The following is a 26,117-nucleotide window of genomic DNA, read 5'->3' on the forward strand; positions in this document are numbered from 1 at the left end:
ACTATCATGTTTAGCTTGAATACAAACTCAAGAATGAAGGATGATGTTATGAAGTGTCTTGAAAGCTATAAAGAAATATCATTGGACCTTTACCTAGGCATATCGATTATAATAAGTAGATCAAATAAGGTTATTTTTTAACAAATAAAAGATAGTTTTTGCCAAAGAATGCAATGTTGGAGAGTCAATTTCTTTTTTATATTGGTAAGGCTATTCTAATTCAAGTTGTTGCGTAGGTAATTCCCTTATACTGCATGAGTTATTTTTTGTTTCTCAAGACAAGCTATATGCGATAAATATAATCATTACGAGTTTCTAGTAGGGAGATAAGAACACTCAAAAGCAAATACATTAGTTGAGTTGGGATTCATTATGCTTATCTAAACTAGATGGGGGTTTGGGTTTTAAAGATTTTGAAACTTTCAACTTAGCACTCTTGGTAAAGCAATGCTAGTGGTTGGTTTATGATAAGTCTTCATTATGCCAATAAGTATTTAAAGCTAAGTATTTTCATGATACTTCTTTGTTAAATGTTGAGTTGAAAAGTGATCTATCCTTTGTATGATGTAATATGATGACGAGAAAGAATATTTTATTAGTAAAGAGTTAGAGGTAGAAAACAAATTTATGTTTGGTAGGATAAATGGTTAAATAAACCATCAACTTACAAACTAGAAAACCCTTATGGAGATAATGAAAATCTATTTAAAGTAATTGATTTAATCGATGAACATTGTCATGGATGGCATAGGGATATGTTGAACACTTGTTTTGGTCAAGAAGATATTGATATATTTCATTATTATGGTGCCATTAAGTCAACAAAGTGTTCCAGGAAAGTTGATATGGGGTGCATCAATACTGGGACAATTCACTAGTAAATCGACTTATTTAATGTCAAAAGGTTTGATAGTGAAAAAACAAGTTGACATAAAGCTTCGTTTTTTATTATGAAAACTTGTTTAGGTTGCACATACACTACCAAAGATAAAATATTTTATTTGAAAAGTGTTTTGAGGTGCATTACCAATTAAGAAGATACTTAAAGCTAGAGCGGTACACATAGATATTAGGTGTTGCATTTGTGGTAGGATGAATTGAGGTATCTTTCATGTTTTTTTTTTTTTTTTTATCATGTTTTCAATAGGGTTGTTTGGTCAACAATGTGTTTTTAGATTTCCTTTTTTTTTTTTTTTTTTTTTGAGAATGGTCATCATCAATAGATTTTTTGCTTCATCTTATGATTAAGGCATAGCAAAATGTTGATGCATCTTTTGATGATCAAAGCAATATAGTGGGGTTGAGAATGGTTGTAAGAGGCAAAAGGGGAAAAGTCTTGTTTAGCACGATGAATAAGGTGTGATACGTGCAAAGCCCACTCTATGTTGAAATAAAAGCTATTCTCTTTAGAATAGGTATGGCGTTTGACTATAGATATGACTATTTAATTGTTGAAAGAGATTTCTCTATAACAGTTAAGGAAATTAAGAGAGTTGATGTCTGTTATTGGGATAATATTGGTATAGCTTTAGACATATTAGGGTAAGAAAATTACATTTGTTCAAATTAAAAGAGATGCAAATTCTTTAGCCAACAATATTGCTAGAATTAATTGCTTGATGGGTCAATAATATGTTTGGGTGAGGTCTTTTCCACAATCAATATGTAATATTGATGTTTTTATAAGTTAATGGAAGTGTTTCTATTATGATAAAAAGAAAAATATAACACTTTATCAAAAATATTATATACATTTTTATAACTTTTTGGTAAGCCTTCTTTTTTTTTTTTTGAAAACATCATAATGTGCCTTTAGTAGTGATAAGGAATGAACTTGTTGCATTAATCTCCAAAATGGTTAACAAAAAAAGCTATTAAAAAGATACGTAGAGATGAAAAAAGCAAAATTAGTTTTATTTAATGCCTTGAGATATTCGTAGAATAAATTAAGGGGATGAAAATGGTAGTTTGGGCTTGGGCTTCGACTTCCCGCGTCAAAACTAACCAAGCGCATCCATCTACGCTAGTCATCTCGAAAGTGGTTGCTCTAGTTTGTCTATAAATAAGCCCTTAGGGGCGTTACTTGCGTTTGTTGAGGAGAGTCTCTCTAGGCGGAGAGATCGTCTGTTGTCCCTAAATCCTAGATCTCTCAAATTAAACCGGGAAAATTTCAAACAGAAAATCGAAAAAAAGAAAAGGAACATAAAAGAACCAAAAGAGTACAGGAAAAAAAATCATTTCTCACTTAAAAAAAGCTTAATTCTTTACCTGAGTGAGAATCTAGGGTTAGGAATTTTATAATCGAATCGGATCGCCATGGATTTGCGATTCCCTTACTCTCCCGCGGAGGTCGCCAAAGTCCGCATGGTTCAATTTGGCATTCTCAGTCCCGACGAAATCGTAAATTTCAATTCTTCAGCTCTATTTTTTATTCTATTTGCTCCTTTTCTTTGCAGTCTGTTTGGTTGCCAAGAAATTATAGGAAAAAAAAAAAGAAAAGGAAAAGAGATGGAAACTGTAGAATCTGTGTATTGAACTCGAAACTACTTTGCGGGTTTTCTTTCTATACCTGCAAGGTGAAGTTGCGGCAATTTTTTTACCTCACCGCTCGAGCTTGTTGAATTGGAAAATCATGATTTTGATGTGCTTGGTTTTTGCAGCGGCAAATGTCGGTGGTGCAGATTGAGCATAGTGAAACGACAGAGAGGGGAAAACCTAAAATAGGCGGTTTAAGTGACCCACGGCTGGGCACAATTGATAGGAAGATGAAGTGCGAGACGTGTACGGCCAACATGGCAGAGTGTCCAGGGCATTTTGGGCACTTGGAGCTTGCGAAGCCGATGTTTCACATTGGGTTTATGAAAACTGTACTCTGTATAATGAGATGTGTCTGCTTCAATTGCTCTAAAATTCTTGCTGATGAGGTACTAATATGCTTGATTAGGTCATTTTCTTATTTGAATTTGACCTAAAAGTAATTTTAGTGGGTTGATGACTCCTTGTAATTGTTGGATTCGTGATATTAGCAGTATTCTGGATTTGGATTATTAGTACTGCAAAGAACAATAATATGTTTGAAGGAGTGCGAGTAACTTGTGCATTATTTGATATGAGGCTTTGAAGTAATAGAAAGTGAACATGAAGAAATGAAAGACATGTTTTAATGGTTTATTTTATGAGTGGCAAGGCAATATCGACGGTTGAGGTAGTGAGTGATATTTGGCTTCAGATCAATTTTCCCCTTTTTAAATTACAATTGTTTGGATTATGAATACAGTATCACCTAAAAGTGGATTTTGGCATGCTTCGATATTCGTGTTTTGATATATTCCTGCGTTGGCTTTCTATCCATGTTCCCTTTGTTTTACTGTTTGCTTTTTATTGTACCACTTCCAGAGCAAATATACCTGGTTACATGATGCCATTCCCTAATTTAATTATTGCTTTTCCAGGAAGACCATAAATTTAAGCAGGCATTGAAGATAAAGAATCCAAAGAACAGGCTGAAAAAGATCTTAGATGCATGCAAGAATAAAACTAAATGTGAGGGTGGTGATGAAATTGATGTCCAGGGTCAAGATACGGAGGAGCCAGTAAAAAAGAGTCGTGGTGGCTGTGGTGCCCAGCAGCCAAAGCTGAGTATTGATGGTATGAAGATGATTGCTGAGTATAAGGCCCAAAGGAAGAGGAATGATGATCAGGAACAACTTCCTGAACCTGTGGAAAGAAAACAGACTCTTACTGCTGAACGGGTAGCCATTTGTGCATATATGTTGGTTTATTATTATTTTGGCTCTGTATAGCTTCTTTTTTTTTTTTTTTATATAGGTATCACATTTGTGTTCTGTTGCGTTTTCTAGGTTCTTAGTGTCTTGAAGAGGATAAGTGATGAAGACTGCCAACTATTAGGCTTGAATCCTAAGTATGCTCGTCCAGATTGGATGATTCTTCAAGTACTTCCAATACCTCCACCTCCTGTGAGACCCTCTGTGATGATGGACACTTCCTCTAGGAGTGAGGCAGTCTCTTTTATGTTGCTTTTTACATTAAGGTCTTTGAAGCTAATTCCATTTATGATTGCATTAGATCAAATCTGAATTCTCATGTTTTCTGAAACCAGGATGACTTAACACATGCGTTGGCTATGATCATTCGGCACAATGAGAACTTGAGGAGACAGGAGAGAAATGGGTCACCGGCACATATCATATCCGAATTTGCGCAGTTGTTGCAGTTTCATGTGGCTACATATTTTGACAATGAGTTACCTGGACTGCCAAGGGTATAGCCCTTACCTGCGCAATATTAAAGTTGTGTATTGTTGAGATCCACTGCTCCATATGAATGCATTGTTAAACTTAACATGTCTTTCTTTCTTGTGTAGGCTACACAGAGATCTGGGAGACCTATTAAATCTATTTGTAGTAGGCTTAAGGCGAAAGAGGGCCGGATTAGGGGTAACTTGATGGGGAAAAGGGTTGACTTTTCAGCTCGAACAGTAATTACACCAGATCCAAATATCAACATTGATGAACTTTGAGTACCTTGGAGTATTGCTTTAAATCTATCATATCCAGAAACTGTGACTCCTTATAACATTGAGAGGTAATTAGCTTCTTAGATTTTTTAATGTTCTTCCACATTTGGCCAAGTATTAGTAGCAGAGCTATCTTTGAAACAGGTTGAAAGAACTTGTGGAATATGGGCCTCATCCTCCACCTGGAAGGACTGGTGCTAAGTATATCATAAGAGATGATGGACAAAGGCTTGATCTTCGTTACCTGAAGAAAAGCAGTGATCATCACCTAGAGCTTGGTTATAAGGTATGCTTCTATTTCTGACAGGTTTTAATTGGACATTGGTTTATTTTTCCATGTTGTAACAATCACAATATGGCTGCAGGTGGAACGGCATTTAAATGATGGAGATTTTGTCCTTTTTAATCGTCAACCTAGTCTCCATAAAATGTCAATCATGGGCCACAGAATCAGGATTATGCCATACTCAACATTTCGTCTAAATTTGTCTGTTACTTCACCAGACAATGCTGATTTTGATCGTGATGAAATGAATATGCATGCTCCTCAATCGTTTGAGACAAGAGCTGAAGTATTGGAGCTCATGATGGTGCCTAAGTGCATTGTGTCCCCTCAATCAAATAGGCCTGTTATGGGGATTGTCCAGGATACACTTTTAGGATGCCGTAAAATCACCAAGAGGGATACTTTCATAGAAAAGGTGATGGGGATGATAGCCCCATTCTTTTAATATGACTACTTAAATGCTACACATTTCTGGTAGTTGTGACGTGAATCTAATTTATTGGGGGCGGGGGGTTGCAGGGTGTTTTCATGAATATATTAATGTGGTGGGAGGACTTTGATGGAAAGGTTCCGGCTCCTGCAATTCTAAAGCCACGACCGCTTTGGACAGGGAAGCAGGTTTTTAATCTTATCATACCAAAGCAGATAAATCTGCTGAGAACATCTGCCTGGCATTCAGAAACTGAGACCGGGTTTATCACCCCTGGGGATACTCAAGTTCGAATAGAAAAGGGGGAGGTGCTGTCTGGCACTCTTTGCAAGAAGACACTTGGAACATCTTCTGGAAGTCTTATACATGTAATTTGGTATGTCTTTAGTTGTTTGTTGATCTAACTTTTACTTTTAGGAGAGCTATCTCATTGAAGAAGTTTGATAAGCTCTAAATCTTACAGATTATGGATATGCTATTAGATTTTCCTCTTTATATCTTTTCGATTCCAAGTGAAGCTGAATCCTAATCATAAACTGAGATTGTGAAAAATTTACAATTACTTTCCACTTGAGTGGATAATTTACAATTGTCCGTGCTTACTTCTCCTTGTGAAATATGGATTCTTCCAATATGTGCATTTAGCTTTGAACTTCATACCATTAATATTTTAAAATAATTGTTTTTGTTAATATCCTTTTTTATAGGGAAGAGGTTGGTCCGGATGCTGCCCCGAAATTTTTGGGACAACACAATGGCTTGTCAATTATTGGCTGCTGCAGAATGCCTTTAGTATTGGTATTGGAGATACAATTGCTGATGCAGCAACAATGGAAAAAATTAGTGAAACGATTTCTAAAGCCAAAGAGGATGTGAAATTGCTCATTACTAAAGTCCAAAACAAGGATTTAGAGCCTGAACCTGGAAGAACTATGATGGAATCCTTTGAAAACAAAGTTAACCAGGTACCTGAGGTCAAATTTCTTGGGCTTTCTTTTGTTCTGGCATCTTTCTGTAGCATGCTAATATAGTTTGTTTTTTCAGGTGTTGAATAAAGCTCATGATGATGCAGGAAACAGTGCACAAAAAAGTTTGTCGGAAAGCAATAACCTTAAGGCAATGGTTACTGCAGGATCCAAGGGAAGTTTCATTAACATATCCCAAATGACAGCTTGTGTCGGTCAGCAGAATGTTGAGGGAAAGCGAATCCCTTTTGGGTTCATAGATCGTACATTGCCCCATTTTACCAAGGATGATTATGGCCCTGAAAGTCGTGGTTTTGTTGAGAACTCATACCTGCGTGGGTTGACCCCACAAGAGTTCTTTTTCCATGCCATGGGTGGTAGAGAAGGTCTGATAGATACTGCGGTTAAGACTTCTGAGACTGGGTACATACAGAGGCGACTTGTGAAGGCAATGGAGGATATTATGGTTAAATGTGATGGAACTGTCAGGAACTCATTGGGGGATGTTATTCAATTCCTCTATGGTGAAGATGGTATGGATGCTGTATGGATAGAATCTCAGAAGCTGGATTCTTTGAAGATGAAGAAATCAGAATTTGATAGGGTCTTCAGATATAATATAGATGATGAAAACTGGAATCCAACTTCTTATATGTTACCAGAACATATTGAAGATTTGAGAACCATCCAAGAATTGTGTGATGTGTTTGATGCTGAAGTTAATAAACTTGAAGCTGATAGATACCAACTTGGAGCAGAGATTGCAGTCACGGGTGATAGTAATTGGCCTTTGCCTGTTAACTTGAAGAGACTTATCTGGAATGCACAGAAGACTTTTAAAGTTGATTTTAGAAGGGTGTCAGATTTGCACCCAGTGGAGATTGTAGATTCTGTTGATAAACTCCAGGAAAGGTTAAAGGTTGTTCCGGGTACAGATCCTCTGAGTGTGGAAGCCCAAAAGAATGCCACCCTCTTCTTCAGCATTTTACTTCACAGTACTTTGGCCAGTAAAAGGGTGTTGCAGGAATATAGACTGACAAAAGAAGCATTTGAGTGGGTTATTGGTGAAATAGAGTCACGATTCTTGCAGTCTTTAGTAGCACCTGGTGAAATGATTGGTTGTGTTGCTGCAGAATCAATTGGTGAGCCTGCTACTCAAATGACTCTTAACACCTTCCACTATGCTGGTGTGAGTGCAAAGAATGTTACCCTTGGTGTCCCCAGGTTGAGGGAAATTATTAATGTAGCTAAGAAAATCAAAACGCCTTCCCTTTCTGTCTACCTTTCTCCTGAAGCTAGTAAGACAAAGGAGAAGGCCAAGAATGTCCAATGTGCTTTAGAATACACTACTCTTCGGAGTGTTACTCATGCTACTGAAGTATGGTATGATCCGGACCCAATGAGCACAATTATTGAGGAGGATATTGACTTTGTTAAGTCCTACTATGAAATGCCAGATGAAGAGGTTACCCCTGAAAAGATCTCCCCTTGGCTACTTCGCATAGAGTTGAATCGTGAGATGATGGTTGATAAGAAGTTGAGTATGGCTGACATAGCTGAGAAGATCAACATGGAATTTGATGATGATTTGACTTGCATATTTAACGATGATAATGCAGAGAAGTTGATCCTACGTATCCGCATCATGAATGATGAAGCCCCAAAGGGTGAATTGAATGATGAGTCTGCTGAAGATGATGTCTTCTTGAAGAAGATTGAGAGTAACATGCTGACAGAAATGGCACTTCGAGGTATCCCAGACATCAACAAGGTGTTCATTAAACATAGTAAAGCAAGCAAATTTGATGAGGCTGATGGATATAAGACCAGAGAGGAGTGGGTGCTGGATACAGAAGGTGTCAATCTCTTGGCTGTAATGTGCCATGAAGATGTTGATGCGAAGAGAACAACAAGCAATCACTTGATTGAAGTGATTGAAGTTCTTGGAATCGAAGCAGTTCGTCGGTCCTTGTTGGATGAATTGCGGGTTGTGATATCATTTGATGGGTCTTATGTGAATTATCGGCATCTAGCTATCCTCTGTGATACAATGACATATCGTGGCCACTTGATGGCCATTACCCGTCATGGCATCAACCGCAATGATACAGGGCCTATGATGAGGTGCTCATTTGAAGAAACTGTAGATATTCTCCTTGATGCAGCTGTTTATTCTGAGTCAGATTATTTAAGGGGTGTGACAGAGAATATAATGTTGGGTCAGCTTGCACCAATTGGTACAGGAGACTGTGCCTTGTATCTCAATGATGAGATGTTGAAGAACGCCATTGAACTTCAGCTACCTAGTTACATGGAAGGACTGGAATTTGGCATGACACCTGCTCGTTCTCCAGTGTCAGGAACTCCTTATCATGAAGGCATGATGTCCCCAAGTTACTTGCTGAGCCCAAATCTCGGTCTCTCACCCATTACAGATTCTCAGTTCTCACCTTATGTTGGCGGGATGGCATTCTCTCCTGCGTCATCCCCTGGTTACAGTCCGTCATCTCCTGGATATAGTCCTTCATCTTCCGGTTACAGTCCTACCTCTCCTGGTTACAGTCCTACATCCCCTGGGTATAGTCCCACCTCTCCTGGTTACAGCCCCACATCACCTACTTACAGTCCTAGTTCACCAGGTTATAGTCCGACAAGTCCAGCCTATTCTCCTACAAGTCCCTCTTATTCTCCAACGTCACCGAGCTATAGCCCTACCTCTCCAAGTTACAGCCCTACCTCCCCAAGTTACAGCCCCACTTCTCCAAGTTATAGTCCCACATCTCCCAGCTAGAGTCCAACTTCACCTAGCTACAGCCCCACTTCACCTGTATATAGCTCAACATCACCAGCATATAGCCCAACTTCTCCATCATACAGCCCAACATCCCCGTCATACAGCCCGACATCTCCTTCCTACAGCCCAACCTCACCCTCCTATAGCCCTACGTCTCCCTCATACAGCCCTACTTCACCAGCTTATAGCCCCACTTCCTGGCTATAGTCCAACCTCACCAAGTTGCAGTCCCACATCACCAAGCTATAGCCCTACCTCTCCAAGTTATAACCCACAGTCAGCCAAGTACACTCCATCTCTGGCATACTCACCAAGCAGTCCAAGGTTGTCTCCTTCCAGTCCTTACAGTCCAACATCACCAAATTATAGGTAGGCCATGGGAGACTAAATCGCTTTTTTGTTTGTTGCTGATGACTATTGGGTGGTGTTACAGTTATTTTAGTTTATTCCCTATTCTCCTTGGTTTTAATGAATTTATATTCATGCTATGTAATGTGCTTGTAACTTTGTTTATGATGGAATTAATTTTTTTTTTTTTGAATTGTAGCCCGACATCACCATCATATTCACCAACTTCTTCTACTTATTCCCCTTCGAGTCCAACATACAGTCCTAGCAGGTAACTTTTCATATTTTGCTATGTAACTGAATAGGTTAATCTAGGATGTTGTCAGTGAGATGTGTCTTAAAGCTGCCACTCGTTATATTTTCATACTGAAGCAAATGGTTATTACTGATTTTTCTAATGCCAAATTTGTTCTAAATGCCTTTTGATAATCTGTTTTTTGTTTTATTTCTGCAAAACCAGCCCATATAATTCTGGAGTGAGTCCGGACTACAGCCCAAGTTCGCCACAGTACAGGTAAGCAGACTCGAGTGTTGAATTTAAAATTTGCTCTCTTTTGTTGTTTTATATGTCCAATGTTCTGTGCAGTCCAAGTGCTGGGTACTCTCCTAGTGTACCAGGATATTCTCCGTCATCAACTAGTCAGTACACTCCAAGCAACAAGGATGATCTGGTGACTAAAGATGAGAGAAGCAGTAAAGATGACAGGAGTAAACGTTAAGGCATGCCATTTTCTGAAAAGCTTGAGAGGAAGCCAAGGTTGATTTAATCTTAAACTCTTAATTTGCAATTTTGAAATTGCAGTAAACTGACCCTTCCATGATAACAATTTCCATTAGGCTGCTCTTCTAATTTCTAAAGGCTTTTAAAAATTTTGGGAGGGTAACTATGAACCTTTTCCTTAAATGAGCAATATTGAATTATCACCAAACATGGTTTGGGTATTCATGTACCACGTCTTCAATTAAATGATCAGAAGGTTTATTGTAATGTAATTTCTAAGTATTCTATTCATTCTTAGGTTTCAGCATGTAATGATACAAGTGAATGATGGACGCATGTCTGACTTGGCCTCAGTTTTTGTTTAGTTTGCAGTTCCAACGAGGTTGCTGGCCTGTTGGGTCTTCAACATTCTGCGGGTGGAATGAGGCAAAAATGCTTGTAGTTGGGATAGCTCCTTTTTTTTTTATTGGTTATCTTTTCTTGTATGGGGTAATCTTTTATAAGATTTTTGTTGCCCATAAAGTTTGTTAGACTACTGGATTGCTAATAGGGTTATAAACCATTTCCCGTTGTTCACATGGAATGGCTGAGTTTGTGAAACAAAATTCGCTTATGGTGTATCTTTTAGTAGAAAGATAATGCGAAAGACAGAACGTTAATCTTTTCTCGAGCTTTTTCTGGTTAAATTGTTGCTTGTAGTAGCACTGAATTGTTGTATTGAATTAATAAAGTTGACATTCATTTCAACTTCCAAGCATCTTTAATTGTTATTTGCATAATTGCATTTCAATACGTAAATTTTTTTTTTTTTTGAGATCTTTCAATGTTTGATAGTTATTTTAGGTTTTGATTAGTTCAGAGTTGGGTCAGATTGGATTTTATGAGAGGGTCAAATTTTTTTTAAGTTTATTTTTTTATTCACAAGATTTAAAATTGAGATTTTGTTTAAAAAAAACTGAATTTATCATCATTCGGTTTAACATAAGTTTGTTAATACGGTAATTTACATCATTCAAAAAAGGTTAAAACATAAAAAAGTTTTTAAATTATTTTATTTTTTAATTAAACATTTTATAATTTTATTTATTTAAATAAAATTTTATGTTTTATTCATATCTAAAACGTTTTTATTTCAAATAATTTTTTTTTATTTATATTAAAGGATAATTTAGGTATTAATTAAAAGTTAAATGTTTATTCAGACATAAATTAAAATTAAAGATTTATTTGGATATAATAAAATATATAGATTTATCTAACTAAAATATTAAACTTCAGCAGGTTTTCTTTTTTTAGCCTCCAGAAAATTCCAACAGGCTAAGTTCTGGCCGGCAACGAAGTTGCTTTGAGGCATCAGTTATTCATTCTGACCATTTCTACCGACAAGGCCGTGCATATATAATTTCGATTTTGTACGACAAGGTTAATATACATGTGTTTTATTTATTTATTTATTTTATCTGTTCTTGCTTCGCTAGATCGTCTGATCTCGGGTGGAGAAACTGGTGAACGGAGGAACAAGAATGTCGTGAACGGAGGAACAAGAATGTCCTGGCCCCTCTGGCAAAAGCTGCATCAGCTGTCACTTCCGAAGTAAGCTCACCAATCAGCCCTGTGGGTAAAGGATCATCAAGTCCGATGGTATCCTTGATTCCGAGGGAGGCTCGAAGGAAGTCTATGCATTTCAAAATGCTCCTATTGCCCTCTCGCATACAAGGTCAATGTATATTTTACGAATTTTAGTTGTAATCGAGAACAAGATTGTGGCCTCTGCTTAAAGCACCATCCCTGTCAGAAAGTCACCTCCCAAAATAAGCCTAATGCTCATGCAAGTTGGGAAAGAATCTTTAGTTTCCAATCGTATGCCAAGAAGATCAGAGGAAATCCGAAAGTAGAAGCTTTGATGCACGTGAACCAAACCTTCACCCAAAAGTTCCATGCATATGCACAAATCAATAGCAAAGAAAACGAAAACCATGGGCAATTTTGGCAAGCATCTCCTCTACCGGAAGCATCCCTTGCCATTTTTATTTTCAAAAGAAGCGAATATGAACCATTTACTTTCAGTAATGGTGAAGATATTGAGAGGGACAAAACGTAGTGAAAAATCTGATGAATTCTGGTGCCAGAAATTTGCTGAACGAGTGCCTTTCCAGGGCCAAATGAAGCAATTCTGCTAATGAGGGCTATTAATGGTGCAAGTGCGGCACTCACTTGGGACCAGGTTACATGAGTAATCCTTTTCGTATTTGGAGAAGTAGAAGTGAAAAACAAGAGAAGGTTGTTGGTGACGGAAGGAAGTTGTTGAACAAGTTCGTTTATGGAAAGACAAGAACCTTGTCTTCTGTAAATTAATGAAGGCTCACCACACCACATTTGATCATACTCTATTTATTTCATATACCTTTTTTTCCCATTTTCTTCCAAGAAAATGTAGAATCGAAGGATGTGAAGTGAAGCAGCCGCTGAAACAAATTTTATCAAAAACAGCTGTGCTTTGATTGTTGAGAATTCCACTTGAATAAAGTCGTGTCGTAATTACTACTCTTTGAGAAGTGATTGGCTATTGTAATTAGTAATAATGTGGGCAATGGCCTGCGGGAGTAAGTGAGACCCGACAGATGGGATATTTTGAGCGATGGATTGGTGGTGGGTATCTATCTTTATCATTACTCATTAAATTTACACGCTGGCTATGGTCCACTGGAAGAACACCTCAAAGTTGTCTATCTAGATTCCATTTGCAATCTTTTCTTGTTTGGACTTTTTGGATCGGCCTCTTTCACCTTCTTTTTTCCCCTCGCCTAGAAAAGAAGGTTAAAAGTAAAATAAAACATAAAAAAGGTAACCAATCACATCAGGCCTTGAGCACAATCTTTTTTTTTTTTGGGGTTAGTTTTACGAGGAGAAATTATTAATATATTATGTAATTTCATAAATGAAATTAATATTGTTTTTAATTATTTTTAAACATATTTTAAAAAATATATATTATTTTATTAATTTTATTTTTAAAATTAAAAAATTTACATTGATAATATATATGATAATTTTTTTGTTATAACTTACTTTTAAAATAAAGTAAAACTTTAATATAATATTTAAATTTAAAAAATTTTTAATGTGATAAATCATTTATAAATTTATTAATTATTTGACATTAAATTTAATGTGATTAATTTTAAATATTAATAAAAAATATATAAATAATTTATTTAATATCATATATTTAATATTATTTAAATTTTAAATATCATATAATTTTTAATACCACGTTGAATAATTCAACAATTGTAATTTCAATCTTACAATTACTTTCTTTATTAAGGTTTTTCATTTTGGTAATATCTATTTCATTTTCGAGTTACATGCCTAAATTTAAATTCAAAATCTGTGTGAATATCATCAGCCAACTACATGATCATTTACCTTAAAAATAAGAAGATAATACATCTGTAACTGCCGATACGCGATTGCATCAGCCACTGCGGCAGCCATTTTCATATATATATATATATATATATATATATGTATTCATAATAAGATTGCGCTCTCTCTCTCTCTCTCTCTCTCTCTCTCTCTCCCATTTTCACCGCCACCTTTCCAAATCCATCTCGGCAAAATCCACGTCCCCACCCACTTTTTATCGGATAAACAGCAACAAATTTTTAGCTTTGCTTACAAAACCAAATCCCCACCACCAAACCCAAAACAGAGACACTTCCTCAACCTAATCCCCACCTCCAAACCCAAAACATAAGCACTTCCTCTTGTTTTTGTTTCTGTCAATTTTCTGCAATTTTTGTACTGTGAAAATGGAGGAGGAAGGACCGAAGCAGCTGGCTTACCTTCACGGTGACTTAGATTTAACCATTGTTGAAGCCAGGAGATTGCCCAACATGGATTTGCTGTCCACTCATCTTAGGAGTTGCCTAACCTTTGAGACTTGCAAAACCCCATCACAGTCAACCGCTAAAGAAGAAGGGGACACTAAAGTCCGCCAGCACCCTAAAATTATCACCAGCGACCCTTACGTCACCGTTTCAGTCCCCCAAGCCACCTTGGCTCGCACACGCGTTTTGAAGAACGCCCAGAACCCCAACTGGAACGAGAGGTTCATCATCCCCTTGGCTCATCCCGTCACTGAGCTCGAAATTAACGTCAAAGACAATGACCTCTTCGGCGCTGAAGTAATCGGCACTGCTAAAATCCCCGCTTCAAAAATCGCTACGGGGGAGCGTATCACCGGCTGGTTCCCGCTCATTGGCCCCTCGGGAAAGCGTCCGAAGCCCGACACGGCGATCCACCTGAATATGAATTTCACGCCATGCGAGAAAAACCCGTTGTATAAGCAGAGCATCGCTAGCGATCCGGAACAAGCCGGCGTTAGGCACACGTATTTCCCGTTGAGGAAGGGGAGCCAGGTGACCCTTTACCAAGATGCTCACGTGCCGGAGAATATCTTGCCTAAAATAGAATTAGACGACGGTAAAATTTATAACCAAGCAAAGTGTTGGGAGGATATTTGTTATGCTATATCTGAGGCTCATCATTTGATTTACATTGTTGGTTGGTCCGTTTTCCATAAGGTTAAGCTTGTTAGAGAGCCTAGTCGGCCATTGCCGCGAGGCGGGGATTTAACTCTTGGTGAATTGCTTAAGTATAAATCTGAAGAAGGAGTTAGAGTTCTGTTGTTGGTTTGGGATGATAAAACTTCTCATGATAAATTTGGTATCAGTACGGTAAAGAAGTTCCAGCAAATTTTGTGTTGTTTTATCAAATGATTATTCGAATTATGAGATTGTAATGTGAGTGTTAATGGGTGCTGCAGGCGGGAGTGATGCAGACGCACGATGAAGAAACGTTCAAGTTTTTTAAGCATTCGTCTGTTACTTGTGTACTGGCTTCACGCTATGCTAGCAGTAAGCTTGGTTATTTCAAACAACAGGCAAGGTTTTTTTCTTGTGAAGTATTGTTCACTGTTCCTGGCCCAAAAAAAATTGTATTGTTGTCTGTAATGAGTTAACTTGTTTATCTTTGTGTGCAAGTAGCTAACATAATGTGTTTCTAATTATGTGTCATTAGTGCTCGTAGATCATGTTGATTTTTCACTTGCCCAATCCAGTTAAGTAAATGTGGTTTCTTTGTTAACTTTTCACCCACCAGCCTGTGCTAGCATTTACTTAATGCGCTTCATAAGGATGTTTTAGATTGTGTTGTTTTCTTATTTGCTGTATGTGAAAGTTAGAGCCCTGTTACTTTGAAGAACTCAATCTTTCATATTCAGGCATCTGGATCTTTGACAAAAGCAATGTAATAGTGTTATTTGAAGGTTGATGACTTCTGATGGGATCACACGTGCTTAATTTTTGCTGATTAAGCCGGGTGAATGTATTTAACATGCTATGTCTGGTTTTGCTTAGTAGATTTTTTCATCAAACTATTTTATAGATTTGACAAATTTTATTTGATTTTGAAAATTGTCAGCTTTTCTTTTTTCAACTAAAATACTTTACTGAGGTTGCTTCTGCAATGATTTTGATCAGGTCGTTGGAACCATGTTTACGCATCATCAAAAATGTGTTCTTGTTGACACACAGGCAGCTGGCAATAATCGAAAGATAACTGCATTTGTTGGAGGTATTGATCTCTGCGATGGTCGCTATGATACACCTGAACATCGAATACTTCGTGATCTTGAGACTATTTTTAAGGATGATTTTCATAATCCTACTTTTTCTGTAAGTGATTGCCTGATTTTATCTTAATGCTTTTCTCTGTTAAGATGTTCTATTGTGTATTTTAATGGCGCTTACTAAAGTCATGCACCAGTTTCCAATAAAGCATCTCATGTGGTATATGACACTGGATAGAGGGGATGATGAAAAATTCAGATTGGTCCCAAATCCAACTAGTTATGTTCTTGTTTGCTACTGTGGAACATGTGCTTATCATGTTATCTTTTTATAGTTTCAAACTATGGTTGCTTAAGTTTCATAATGACAACTGTAATTTCTTAGCATTGCTTCTGAGTGACTAAACTCTCTGAAGCTCCCGCTAAAAGTACCAAGAAGCTAGGACCTATGTCACAGATATGACATGGAAGAATAGTTATAGTGACTCGGTGCCTATCACTTACAAGGAGCATGGTCTTAAACAGCATAAGTTGAGGAAGAGATTCATCATTCATATAACTCCATCCAGTTAGATTGGGATTAGGGCTTGTTTGCTTTAGTTGTAATTTGAAACAAGCTGCTAATGAATAAGACTGGCATTTTGTTCAGTTAAATATCAATTATATCAACAAACATTCTGGGTATGGTACCAGTAGTTCTAATGGTGGCACTTTATTTTTCCTTATCTTGTTTCCACTTTTCTCTATATATTTTAGGTTGGAACCAAGGCTCCAAGGCAACCATGGCATGATTTACACAGCAAAATCGATGGGCCTGCTGCATATGATGTTCTTATCAACTTTGAGCAGCGGTGGAGGAAATCAACCAAGTGGAAAGAATTCAGTTTACTCTTTAGAGGAAAATCTCACTGGAGTGATGATTCTTTGATTAAGATAGAACGAATCTCATGGATACAAAGCCCTCCCTTAACTGTTAAAGACAATGGTACTACAATAGTTCCAGAAGATGATCCCAAAGTACATGTTACTAGTAAAGATAATCCAGAAAACTGGAATGTTCAGGTTGTGTAAAATTTTACTGCTGATAACTACGTGTTCGATTTTGTTCTTTTTCCTCATTTTCCAAAAAAGAAATAGCGATCTTTTTATAATTTATTTTTCTTCCACAGATTTTCCGTTCCATTGACTCAGGATCATTGAAAGGATTTCCAAAATATATCAAAGAAGCTCAGAACCAGGTCTCTCCATGAAACTGCTTTTCATCTGATTTTTAGATGGGAAGAAACCTAATCTGTATTACATTGGCCATGTTCTAGATTTTCACCAGATCCCAATTTCTACTTGCAACTATTATCTATCTGTATTATATTATATCATGGTTCTTAGTGTCTGATGACCTTTTTCTTTTTATTTTTTTTTGCAGAATCTTTTCTGTTCAAAAAATGTGGTCATAGATAAAAGCATTCAAGCTGCTTATATACAGGCAATCAGATCTGCCCAGCATTACATATATATTGAAAATCAGTATTTTCTTGGATCTTCTTATGCATGGCTATCATATAAAAATGCAGGTCAGTGGAGTTATCCTCAGTATACAAATTTGTCTGAGATATGTTTCTATTGATCTTTTGGTAGTGTTAAAGAAGCTAAAATGTACACTTTCATTATTTTGTTTCTTTTAATTTTTCATATGTTGTTTTCTTTTATGGTATAAGCAGGGGCTGATAATCTGATCCCAATGGAGCTGGCACTAAAGGTTGCTAGTAAAATCAGAGCAAGGGAGAGATTCGCGGTATATATCATCATTCCTCTGTGGCCTGAGGGTGATCCAAAATCTGCTACTGTACAGGAAATTCTATATTGGCAGGTTGGTATCTATTTCTTGAGCCTTTTTAGCTGTAAGCATCTTATGTCTGTTCATTATGATAAAAACATGAAGCAACAGTGCAATTGTATGCTTGTTCCATTATATACCTTTAATTTCTTGAAGAAAAATCAAAATATATCATGCTTGTTGCTCGTCCATAGGTGATTCTAAACTTAGACCTGATAACTGATGGGAGACCTTCCAAATTCTGGAAGCATGCCCATGCTAACGTAGTTTAAGAAAATATGTTTTCGATTACTTGGGCTTATTTGGAGTTGTTTTATTATTTTAGTTCGATTTTGGTTTAGGGTTTACTTTTTTTTACATCACCTTTATTGTTATCCATATATGAAGGTGGAATTCTCTGTTTGTTCTTATTAGAGAAATTCGGGATGAGAAGCTATTCTAACTTTATTCACCCATTTTTTGTTTCCAGAGTCAAACAATGCTAATGATGTATGATGTTGTTGCACAAGAACTCAAATCCAATCAAATTAAGGACTCACATCCTCAAGATTACCTCAATTTCTATTGTCTTGGTAAGCGGGAAGAGGTCTCCCAGGCAATGCTCGGTGGTAATGATAATTTGGTAATTGCTTGAGAGATATATCCCTTTTCTTCTTTTTTAGATTCTTGTTGTAGATTAATGTCTATTGAAATTGGAACAGGACTGATCCTACATAACTCTAGATTCAACATTTAGATTTTTTGATTATTTTACTCTTTTGTTTTATTTTGTTTTTGTGCTGATAAGTTCTAGTTTTAGATTTTGATAAACTGTGGAGAGTTTCTTTACTATTGAATAATAGCTGTATTGATAATTCACATTGAAGTGGGGAGTTGCTTATCATTACATTAATATATTTATATTTTGCTTAGGTCTCTGACTCTGCAAAATTCGGTCGGTTCATGATTTACGTGCATGCAAAAGGAATGATAATAGATGATGAGTATGTGATAGTGGGATCAGCTAATATTAACCAAAGATCCATGGCTGGTACAAAAGACACTGAGATAGCTATGGGTGCCTATCAACCACATTATACATGGGCTGAGAAGAAAAAACCTCCACGTGGTCAGGTTTGTATATTTTTTTGCTTATTGTTTCTTCCGAGCAAACTGTTGATTTTTGGACCAATTTTTTGACTGCTGTTCAGGGATGGTAAGAAAAAGGCATCGAATTAGCCCAAATGTTGTTCATGGAAGATGTCTTTCATTCATTTCTTTTTCTCGGGGGTGGAAACTGGAAACTGGAAACTAATCATGTATTATACTTGATGTCCAAAATTAATCATTGTGTGACATTTAGTGAACATTGTGTCAAAATTGTGTTTTGCAATATGAAAAATATTCTTCACATTTCTGTTCCTTTTTTGATATGGCATATATTATTGAATGAGAAAATGCTTTAAGTCGTTCCCCTTACATTTATAATGGCACATGAAACAAAAACACTGCCCCAAGGCTGCATTGCAAGGAAGTTCTTAATCTGAATTCGAATGTTTCAGCGTACTTACTTAGTGATGCCTCTCTGCGTTTGACAGGTATATGGGTATAGAATGTCACTATGGGCGGAGCATCTTGGTGAGCTAAATAAGTGCTTCAAGGAGCCAGAAAGTCTGGAATGCGTGAAGACAGTGAATGGGATTGCTGAAGAGAACTGGAAGAAATTCACAGCTACTGATTATTCAGCATTGCAGGGCCACCTTCTGATGTATCCTGTGCAAGTAGACGTCGATGGAAAAGTAAACCCACTCCCTGGACATGAAAATTTCCCAGACGTTGGTGGTAAAGTAGTTGGAGCTCACTCGATTCAACTTCCAGATATTCTTACAACATAATAATAATCTTCCCCCAGATTTTGTGATCATACAAGACTGCTAGAGATGTAATAGTGGCATGACACTGGACTGGACCTTGTAAAATGCGATCATGATAGCAGCGCTTGATGATTTCTTCTATTGTTATTTCTTTGGGGAAGTATTAGTTTGTAAAAAGATTTGCATTGTGGCATATATCTGAAGCAGTGTGCATCCGTTGTTTAATCGGCTACTTTGGATCATGTGAGTGTTATATCTGGAACAGTACCGTAGTGAAAACAAGAAATGGAAAATTTTGGTTTCGCCTTGTCATCCATTTTCCTGTTGTGTGCTAGTTCTTGTTTAGTGTGATTTTCATATGCTGTTCGATTTTAGTTCTAATCCCTTTTTTCTTTTTAGGTAATTTTAGTTCTAAATCTAATTTAGGGGTTGTAAATGGACAAAATTTTTTACGAATAATTCATAATCGGGGTTAGTTTTTATTTGTTTATATTTATTTATTAAATTTAACAAATGATTAAATCAAGATAATATTTTTTAATTTGTTAATTAAATTAATAAATCATAAATATAGTAAAATATATTCATGTTTTTATCATTTAAAAACCAATAAAACGTTAGATAAACAATTTATGAATAAATCTGGTTTTTATTTATTTATATTTGTCTATTAAATTTAATAAATAATAAAAAATAATATTTTAATTTTTTGTTAATTAAATAGTCAGATCATGAATTTAACAAAGTTATATCTATTTCACTTTAAAAAGCAAAGGGCAGTTAATTATGAATAAAATTTATGTGATTGATTAGTTTTTTGATGGAATTTTCATTTAGCATTAATTAAAAAAATTTTGAGATGATTATGCAAGCAAAATAAAAAATGCATATTATCATATAATTAAAAAAATTTAAGTCATCCATTATCAAAATCCATGTACATATAAATGAAAAAATTACATATTATCGTAAATTTTTTTTAATTAAAAAAGTTGAAATTATTTAGTAATAGACTTAAAAAAATAAAAAAAATGCATAATAATTTCATATAATAATATTATATGAAAATTTATGTCACCCATTTTTTTAAGAGTGGTGAAGTTAAAAGGTTCAATAAATCTATTAATTGAGTTGATTGGATTTGATTTGAGTTGGATTAATTCAATTTGGGTCATTTTAGATGTTAAAAAATTTGGTTTAATTTCAACTTAAATTATTTTTATTTAGGATTGTTTTAGATTAAGATCATTTTGGTTCATATTATTTTGAGTTTAAATCATTTTTTGTTCAAGCCAATTTTAGCTCAGATCATTTTAGTTTGAATATTTGGATTTGATATTTGATTTATTTGAGTTCGAATTATTTTGGATTTAATTTATTAATTTTTAAAATAAAATTATATTAAATTTAAATAAATTATTTGATCAAGTTTAAATCAAATTTTATTATAATTTTATTAAAAGATAAAAAATAAAAAAAATATTTTAAAAATAAATATAAATATTGTAATTTATCTAGTTTAAATTGAATTAATTTTTATATAAGTAAAAAATTATGCAATTTTATTAGATTTGATAAATTTAAATAAACATAATAATATGACACTAAAATGATAAAAAAAATTTTGTATGGGTTTTAAAGAAACATATTTCATATTTAGCTATGTTAACATAAAATTTGATATGTGTAAAAAACAAAAAGTATGTTTAATTAGATCATGACATACGAGTACACGTATTAAACACAAAAAACATATTTATTAGGTTTGACACGTTTAGTAAGTTTTTATATTTATTTTAATATAATATAAATATATAAAAAAATATTTTAAACTTTTAATTATAATACACAATTATATATTTAATATAATCATATAAAAAGTATTGTAGAATTTTATTTATGATACACATTTAACGTGCAATTATTTTTTATATTAATAATATCACTACAATATAAATAATTATCTTAGTATAATTGTAGCTAATTATTTGCTAACTTATTACTTTGGATTTTAGTGTAATTGTAGTTCATTATATAATTTATTCTAAATGACATGATTAAAAATTAATATTATAATTATAACATAAACATAATGTATATATACAAATTAATGACTTATTTTTTATATTTTATTGTAAATTACATGATAATTGATACTATATATAATTATATGATATTATATAATTTATTCTAGTTGAGAAGTTAATAAGTATGTATATCTATAATAATTAAAAATATATAATTTATTTTAAATCATATTATAAATTATAAGAAATTTTGTAAGTAATATAATATATAATTTACATTAGTTAGATATTAAAAATATATATTATTTTGATATTTTTATTAATTTCAATGAGTTATCATTTGTATTATATTTATTATATTTATTTATGTTACTTAAATAAAATTATAAATAATTTAATCTCATATTACTTTGAATTAAATTTTTAAGCCATTTCAGGATTGAACTATTTTTATTTTGATTCATTTCAGGTTCGAGTTATATCAGTTTCGGGTTACTTTTAGTTTTAAGCTACCACGAGCTCGGATTATTAATTTCTTATGATCAACTCGAGTTAGCCGGGATTCGGATTAGGATGAGTTGGTTTTCTAGTTTGGAGGTTATTATGAAGTCAACTGCATTGAATCTTTCCTCTAATAAAAATCATTATTCATTATCCAATTGATTCATATATTTCACTGGTAAATTTCACCATAATCACCAACTTGCACTTAAATCTTATTTGAGTCATTGAATTTTAATTTATACCATCCAAGTCATAAAATTTGTTAAGTAAACCAAAATTGGTCCCACAATACATTCCATCAAATTTTTGACAGAAAATGATATGATTGCCATATCATCTGTCACATTAGTTAACTAAACTTATATATTTTTATAAAAAATTATTAAACTTTTACCAAAATTTTAAATAAGTCATTAAATTTTAATTTATCTTTATAAGGTTAAATTTGTTAAGTATATTAAATTTGATCATTTTAATTAATTTCATCATTTAACAAAATAAATAAATAAATAAATAAATTTCATTCAAAATAAAAGTTAGATAAAATCTAATTATGAATTCAACCAAATAATATTCAGATTTTTTATGTAACAAAAAATCGTTTTACACTCCAAAAAATTCAAAAGAAAAAAATTTAAGTAAACTTAAAGCAGACATCCTTCAATAAATATTTGTTTTTCCTAAAGTATTATTATTTTTATTTAAATTAAAAAAGCATTAATATTTAAATAAAAGAAAAAGTCCTTACAAATTAATTAAAGCATTATTTATCAATTAATTAAAAATATTTAAAGTAAATATTTAATTAACAATTACAAATTTTACATTTATGAAATAAATATTTAATAAATAATACTCTAATTAAATTGTAAGGATTTTTTTATTTAAATAAAAGTCATAATATTTTAGGAAAACAAATATTTATTAAAGGTCTGTCTACTTTAGGTTTACTTAACTCTTTTTTTTTGTTTTTGACTTTTTGTTGGGTATGAGAAGATTTTTGGTTATATTAAAAATATGGATTTTGTTTGCTTGAGTTCTATATTTAGATTTTATTTAACTTCTTATTTTGGATAAAAATTATTAGAATGATCAAATTTATTATATTTAACAAATTTTAGTGATCTTATAATGATAAATTAAAATTCGATAACTTATTTAAAAATTGGGTGAAGGTTTAATAATTTTTTATGAAATTATATGGATTAATTTAGCTAATGTGATGTGGTTAATGACATGATAGTGAAGTTACTTTTCCATCAAAATTTGGATAGAATTTGTTAGGGCGATTAATTTTGGTACATTTAATAAACTTTAGTGATCTAAATTGGATAAATTAAAGTTCAGTGACCCAAATGTGATTTGTGTATAAGTTGTGTCACTTACGATGAAATTTACCATATTTTGCACTTTTCTTATAAGTTGTAAGGCAGATATTTCGTCGACCTACGCATCACTGCGCGTAAAAATCTTAAATTTCCCACATTTCCATTCTAGCGATCTAGGGTTCCTATCTATTCGTCAAAATGGTATGCCCTCACTCTAATCTTATTTCTTCTCTCGTTTTTTTTTTTTCCTTTTTCTTTTATTTTAGTTGATTAAGAATTCCTCGATTTGAAATCCGATTTTGTTACGGTACAGGCCGATTTTCCTCGTAAAAGGTAAACTCCATTTCTCATCCTTGTATTGTAGCTTTTGATCACTGGTTCACTGCTTGTTTTGGCTTATTTCTTTCAAATGAATGTTCGAGAAACCCTAGATTAAACAAGTTGGGCTGGTTTAGGGATTTGATGAGCATTCAACATGAGGAGTTTAGAATTATCTTCCTAAAGGAACTGTGAATATTTAATCAATATCAATTTTGTTGTTGCAAAATTATGTTTTTTTCCTAAAAAATGTATATATGTTATTATTATTATTATTTTTAAAAGTTGAGCTGAAGTAGGCTTTTGTATGTTGATTGTTTGCTTTGTGGTTTCTGGAAGAAAAGGGAAGAATCTTAGTAAAGGGATAGTTTGGGCGAGTGTGAAAACAACATGAATTATTTGCGAAGTAATTTGCTTTATCTCTTTCTTTCATCTTGGTTTTGTAATACTATGTGTTGTGAGGATTTGTTTTATATGGAGCACACAACATTTTGCGGAGCTTGTTATTCAGTTGCTGTTACATTATTCTCCATTTTCATCTGATACATGGGCGGGCTGTATCAGGGATTCTCAGTCCCACTCCCCATGGAGAGAGCAGACCAGGTCACGGTCCAGATCCAGATCCAGATCTAGATCTAGACCCAGGTCTAGGTCTAGGTCTAGGTCTTGCTCCTGGTTAAGGCCTAGGCATAGGTCCAGGTCACATAGTCGGGGCAGGTTTGTTGTCCACCTGCTCGATTTCAATTTACTCTAAGTTCTGTGGCGCTATTGCTTATCCTTTTCCCTTTTGTTGTTTCTTATCCAGGTCAAGGTCTAGAAGTCGTGGCAGGTTAGTTTTAATTGTGGTTTTACTTCCCCTTGTGAGCTTGGACATGAACTGCAATGTTTATGTTTATATCATATCCTGTATTCTCTTACATTGATTTTGGAGTTTCAAATGCTCCATTGTATTTTTATCTTTTATATTTATTTCTTTTGGAATGATGTGGCAGGGCTGATGCTGGAAAACCTGGAAACACACTTTATGTGACGGGTCTATCTCAAAGGGTCACAGAGAGGGACCTCGAAGAGCACTTCTCGAAGGAGGGAAAGGTTGGTTTATTGTTATAGGCTCCAAATTGTGGGTTTTTTGCTTGCTTTCATTATTTTATTATTATCATCCAATCTCTATGTACTGCTAATGAGATGATTTTGTTTTAAAGGTTGCATCATGTTTTCTCGTTGTTGAACCTCGTACTCGCATATCACGCGGTTTTGCTTTTGTTACAATGGACAATATTGAGGATGCCAACCGCTGTATTAAGTATCTCAACCAATCAATTTTAGAGGGTCGATACATAACTGTGGAGAGGGTAATCTGATTCTATTGTTGTTGCTTAGAGTTGAACAGTTTTGTCTGGTTATCATTCTTCTTAACTTGAAGGTTTTCTGGCTATATTCAGAATATATTGCGTCAGCTATTTTGGCAGCAATCAAAGATGATGACTTCACCCATCTCAACTTAAGTGAAACAAGATTGATCAATGGCCAGCTAAAACAGCTTTTCAAATGCATGTGATCAACTAAATTAGCAACTATTTTGCCCAACAACCATACAACCTCAGCATTCACTTTCAACTCTCAACTAATCAATGGCCAATACAACAACTTTATAATCAAGCTTTTATGGTATTTCACATCTGGCATTCATTTAATAGGCACTACTTGTGTCTGGATGTGTATCATGCTTTTTGTTCTTCCCTTCCTTTCAATGGCCAATTTTTTCACCTTGCAGGTGATCATCCAAATGAAGTTTTTTCCTTTTCAAAGTAACATCATTGCTTTATAATGTTATAATTTTGATAACTGAGTTATGAAGCTGTAGTCTCCTTAACTATTTTGATAATACTACCCAAATATTTGCCTTGGTTGAATATTAAGGTGTTTTCTCTACCTTTCAGTCACGTAGGAAACGCCCAAGAACTCCAACTCCGGGGCACTATCTTGGACTGAAAAATACCAGGGATTATGGTAAGTTTGAAATTTTAAATAATTTTGTTTGTTATAAAACTGGACTTTATGGTCTTATGATGTTATGCCTAATATTTTCTGAATTCTGATGTTCTTGTATTGGTGTGAAGGTCGTGGTGAGCGTGGCAGGTATCGTGGTGGCCGTGATGACTATGGATATCGTCGATCTCCAAGACGCTCACCATACCGAGGTCGTGATTACTCTCCAAGATATTCTCCTCGAGGTGGAAGAGCAAGGATGGAGCGTTCTTATTCACCTTATTCTCGTGGTTCACGGTGAAGTTTTTCATTTGGTTTGGTCAACCTCTAAGAGGGGGGAAAGCTGGAGTGTTGTTAAGTCTTATGCTGTTAAATGTTGATGTAATATCTAGTTTGGACGCGCTTCAAGCTTAATGTTACTGGTTGTTTTAGCAGTTTTTCATCTCTATTAAATATGTAGTTGTATGTTAGTATTGAACTTTAGTTGGACGGTAAATAAAATGTCTCATCTTTGATTACGGACCCTGCTTTCATATGGAAGCATTGAA

General features: G+C 34.4%; 3 protein-coding genes across 4 annotated transcripts; all 3 read left to right on the forward strand.

The window, feature by feature from the left end:
* The first annotated feature begins 2,091 nt into the window (after nucleotides 1-2,091).
* On the forward strand, nucleotides 2,092-10,838 carry LOC111291666 (DNA-directed RNA polymerase II subunit RPB1-like). Its single transcript, XM_089766750.1, is given in 16 exon segments — nucleotides 2,092-2,400; nucleotides 2,661-2,924; nucleotides 3,453-3,752; nucleotides 3,861-4,019; nucleotides 4,121-4,282; nucleotides 4,385-4,605; nucleotides 4,682-4,823; nucleotides 4,903-5,238; nucleotides 5,343-5,629; nucleotides 5,961-5,998; nucleotides 6,001-6,218; nucleotides 6,298-9,206; nucleotides 9,208-9,381; nucleotides 9,560-9,631; nucleotides 9,821-9,874; nucleotides 9,947-10,838. Coding segments are annotated over 16 exon segments (5,553 nt in total). The 5' UTR covers nucleotides 2,092-2,316; the 3' UTR covers nucleotides 10,080-10,838.
* A 2,790-nt stretch (nucleotides 10,839-13,628) lies between these two features.
* PLDDELTA (phospholipase D delta) lies at nucleotides 13,629-19,719 on the forward strand. The gene is made up of 10 exons (XM_022884159.2): nucleotides 13,629-14,823; nucleotides 14,913-15,029; nucleotides 15,628-15,822; nucleotides 16,473-16,778; nucleotides 16,886-16,954; nucleotides 17,140-17,287; nucleotides 17,435-17,583; nucleotides 18,020-18,172; nucleotides 18,463-18,663; nucleotides 19,128-19,719. The coding sequence occupies exons 1-10, from the start codon at nucleotides 13,897-13,899 to the stop codon at nucleotides 19,422-19,424; spliced, it is 2,562 nt and encodes an 853-aa protein (XP_022739894.2). The 5' UTR covers nucleotides 13,629-13,896; the 3' UTR covers nucleotides 19,425-19,719.
* A 3,658-nt stretch (nucleotides 19,720-23,377) lies between these two features.
* Nucleotides 23,378-26,087, forward strand: LOC111293210 (uncharacterized). 2 transcript variants are annotated; one of them, XM_022886010.2, is made up of 8 exons: nucleotides 23,378-23,463; nucleotides 23,576-23,595; nucleotides 24,145-24,297; nucleotides 24,386-24,409; nucleotides 24,573-24,672; nucleotides 24,783-24,932; nucleotides 25,521-25,590; nucleotides 25,701-26,087. In XM_022886010.2, exons 1-8 carry the CDS (start codon nucleotides 23,461-23,463, stop codon nucleotides 25,868-25,870), a joined length of 690 nt encoding a protein of 229 aa, XP_022741745.2. In that variant the 5' UTR covers nucleotides 23,378-23,460; the 3' UTR covers nucleotides 25,871-26,087. The 2 variants fall into 2 exon arrangements, with proteins under 2 accessions (XP_022741745.2, XP_022741748.2); XM_022886013.2 differs by lacking the exon at nucleotides 24,783-24,932.
* The last annotated feature ends 30 nt before the right edge of the window (nucleotides 26,088-26,117 follow it).

This window comes from Durio zibethinus, chromosome 10 (genome assembly GCF_047325235.1).
Source record: "Durio zibethinus cultivar Kanyao isolate XHJ-2024 chromosome 10, ASM4732523v1, whole genome shotgun sequence".
Classification (NCBI taxonomy): Eukaryota; Viridiplantae; Streptophyta; class Magnoliopsida; order Malvales; family Malvaceae; genus Durio; species Durio zibethinus.

Bases quoted from the DNA above. Each gene is read 5' to 3' on its own strand.
- LOC111293210 (XM_022886010.2), top strand. The intron at 24,933-25,520 runs GTAATCTGATTC...TCTACCTTTCAG, and splicing joins GATACATAACTGTGGAGAGG to TCACGTAGGAAACGCCCAAG. The intron at 25,591-25,700 runs GTAAGTTTGAAA...ATTGGTGTGAAG, and splicing joins GAAAAATACCAGGGATTATG to GTCGTGGTGAGCGTGGCAGG.
- PLDDELTA (XM_022884159.2), top strand. From the start codon at position 13,897: ATGGAGGAGGAAGGACCGAAGCAGCTGGCTTACCTTCACGGTGACTTA. The intron at 17,584-18,019 runs GTTGGTATCTAT...TTTTGTTTCCAG, and splicing joins AGGAAATTCTATATTGGCAG to AGTCAAACAATGCTAATGAT. The intron at 18,173-18,462 runs GTAATTGCTTGA...TATTTTGCTTAG, and splicing joins TCGGTGGTAATGATAATTTG to GTCTCTGACTCTGCAAAATT.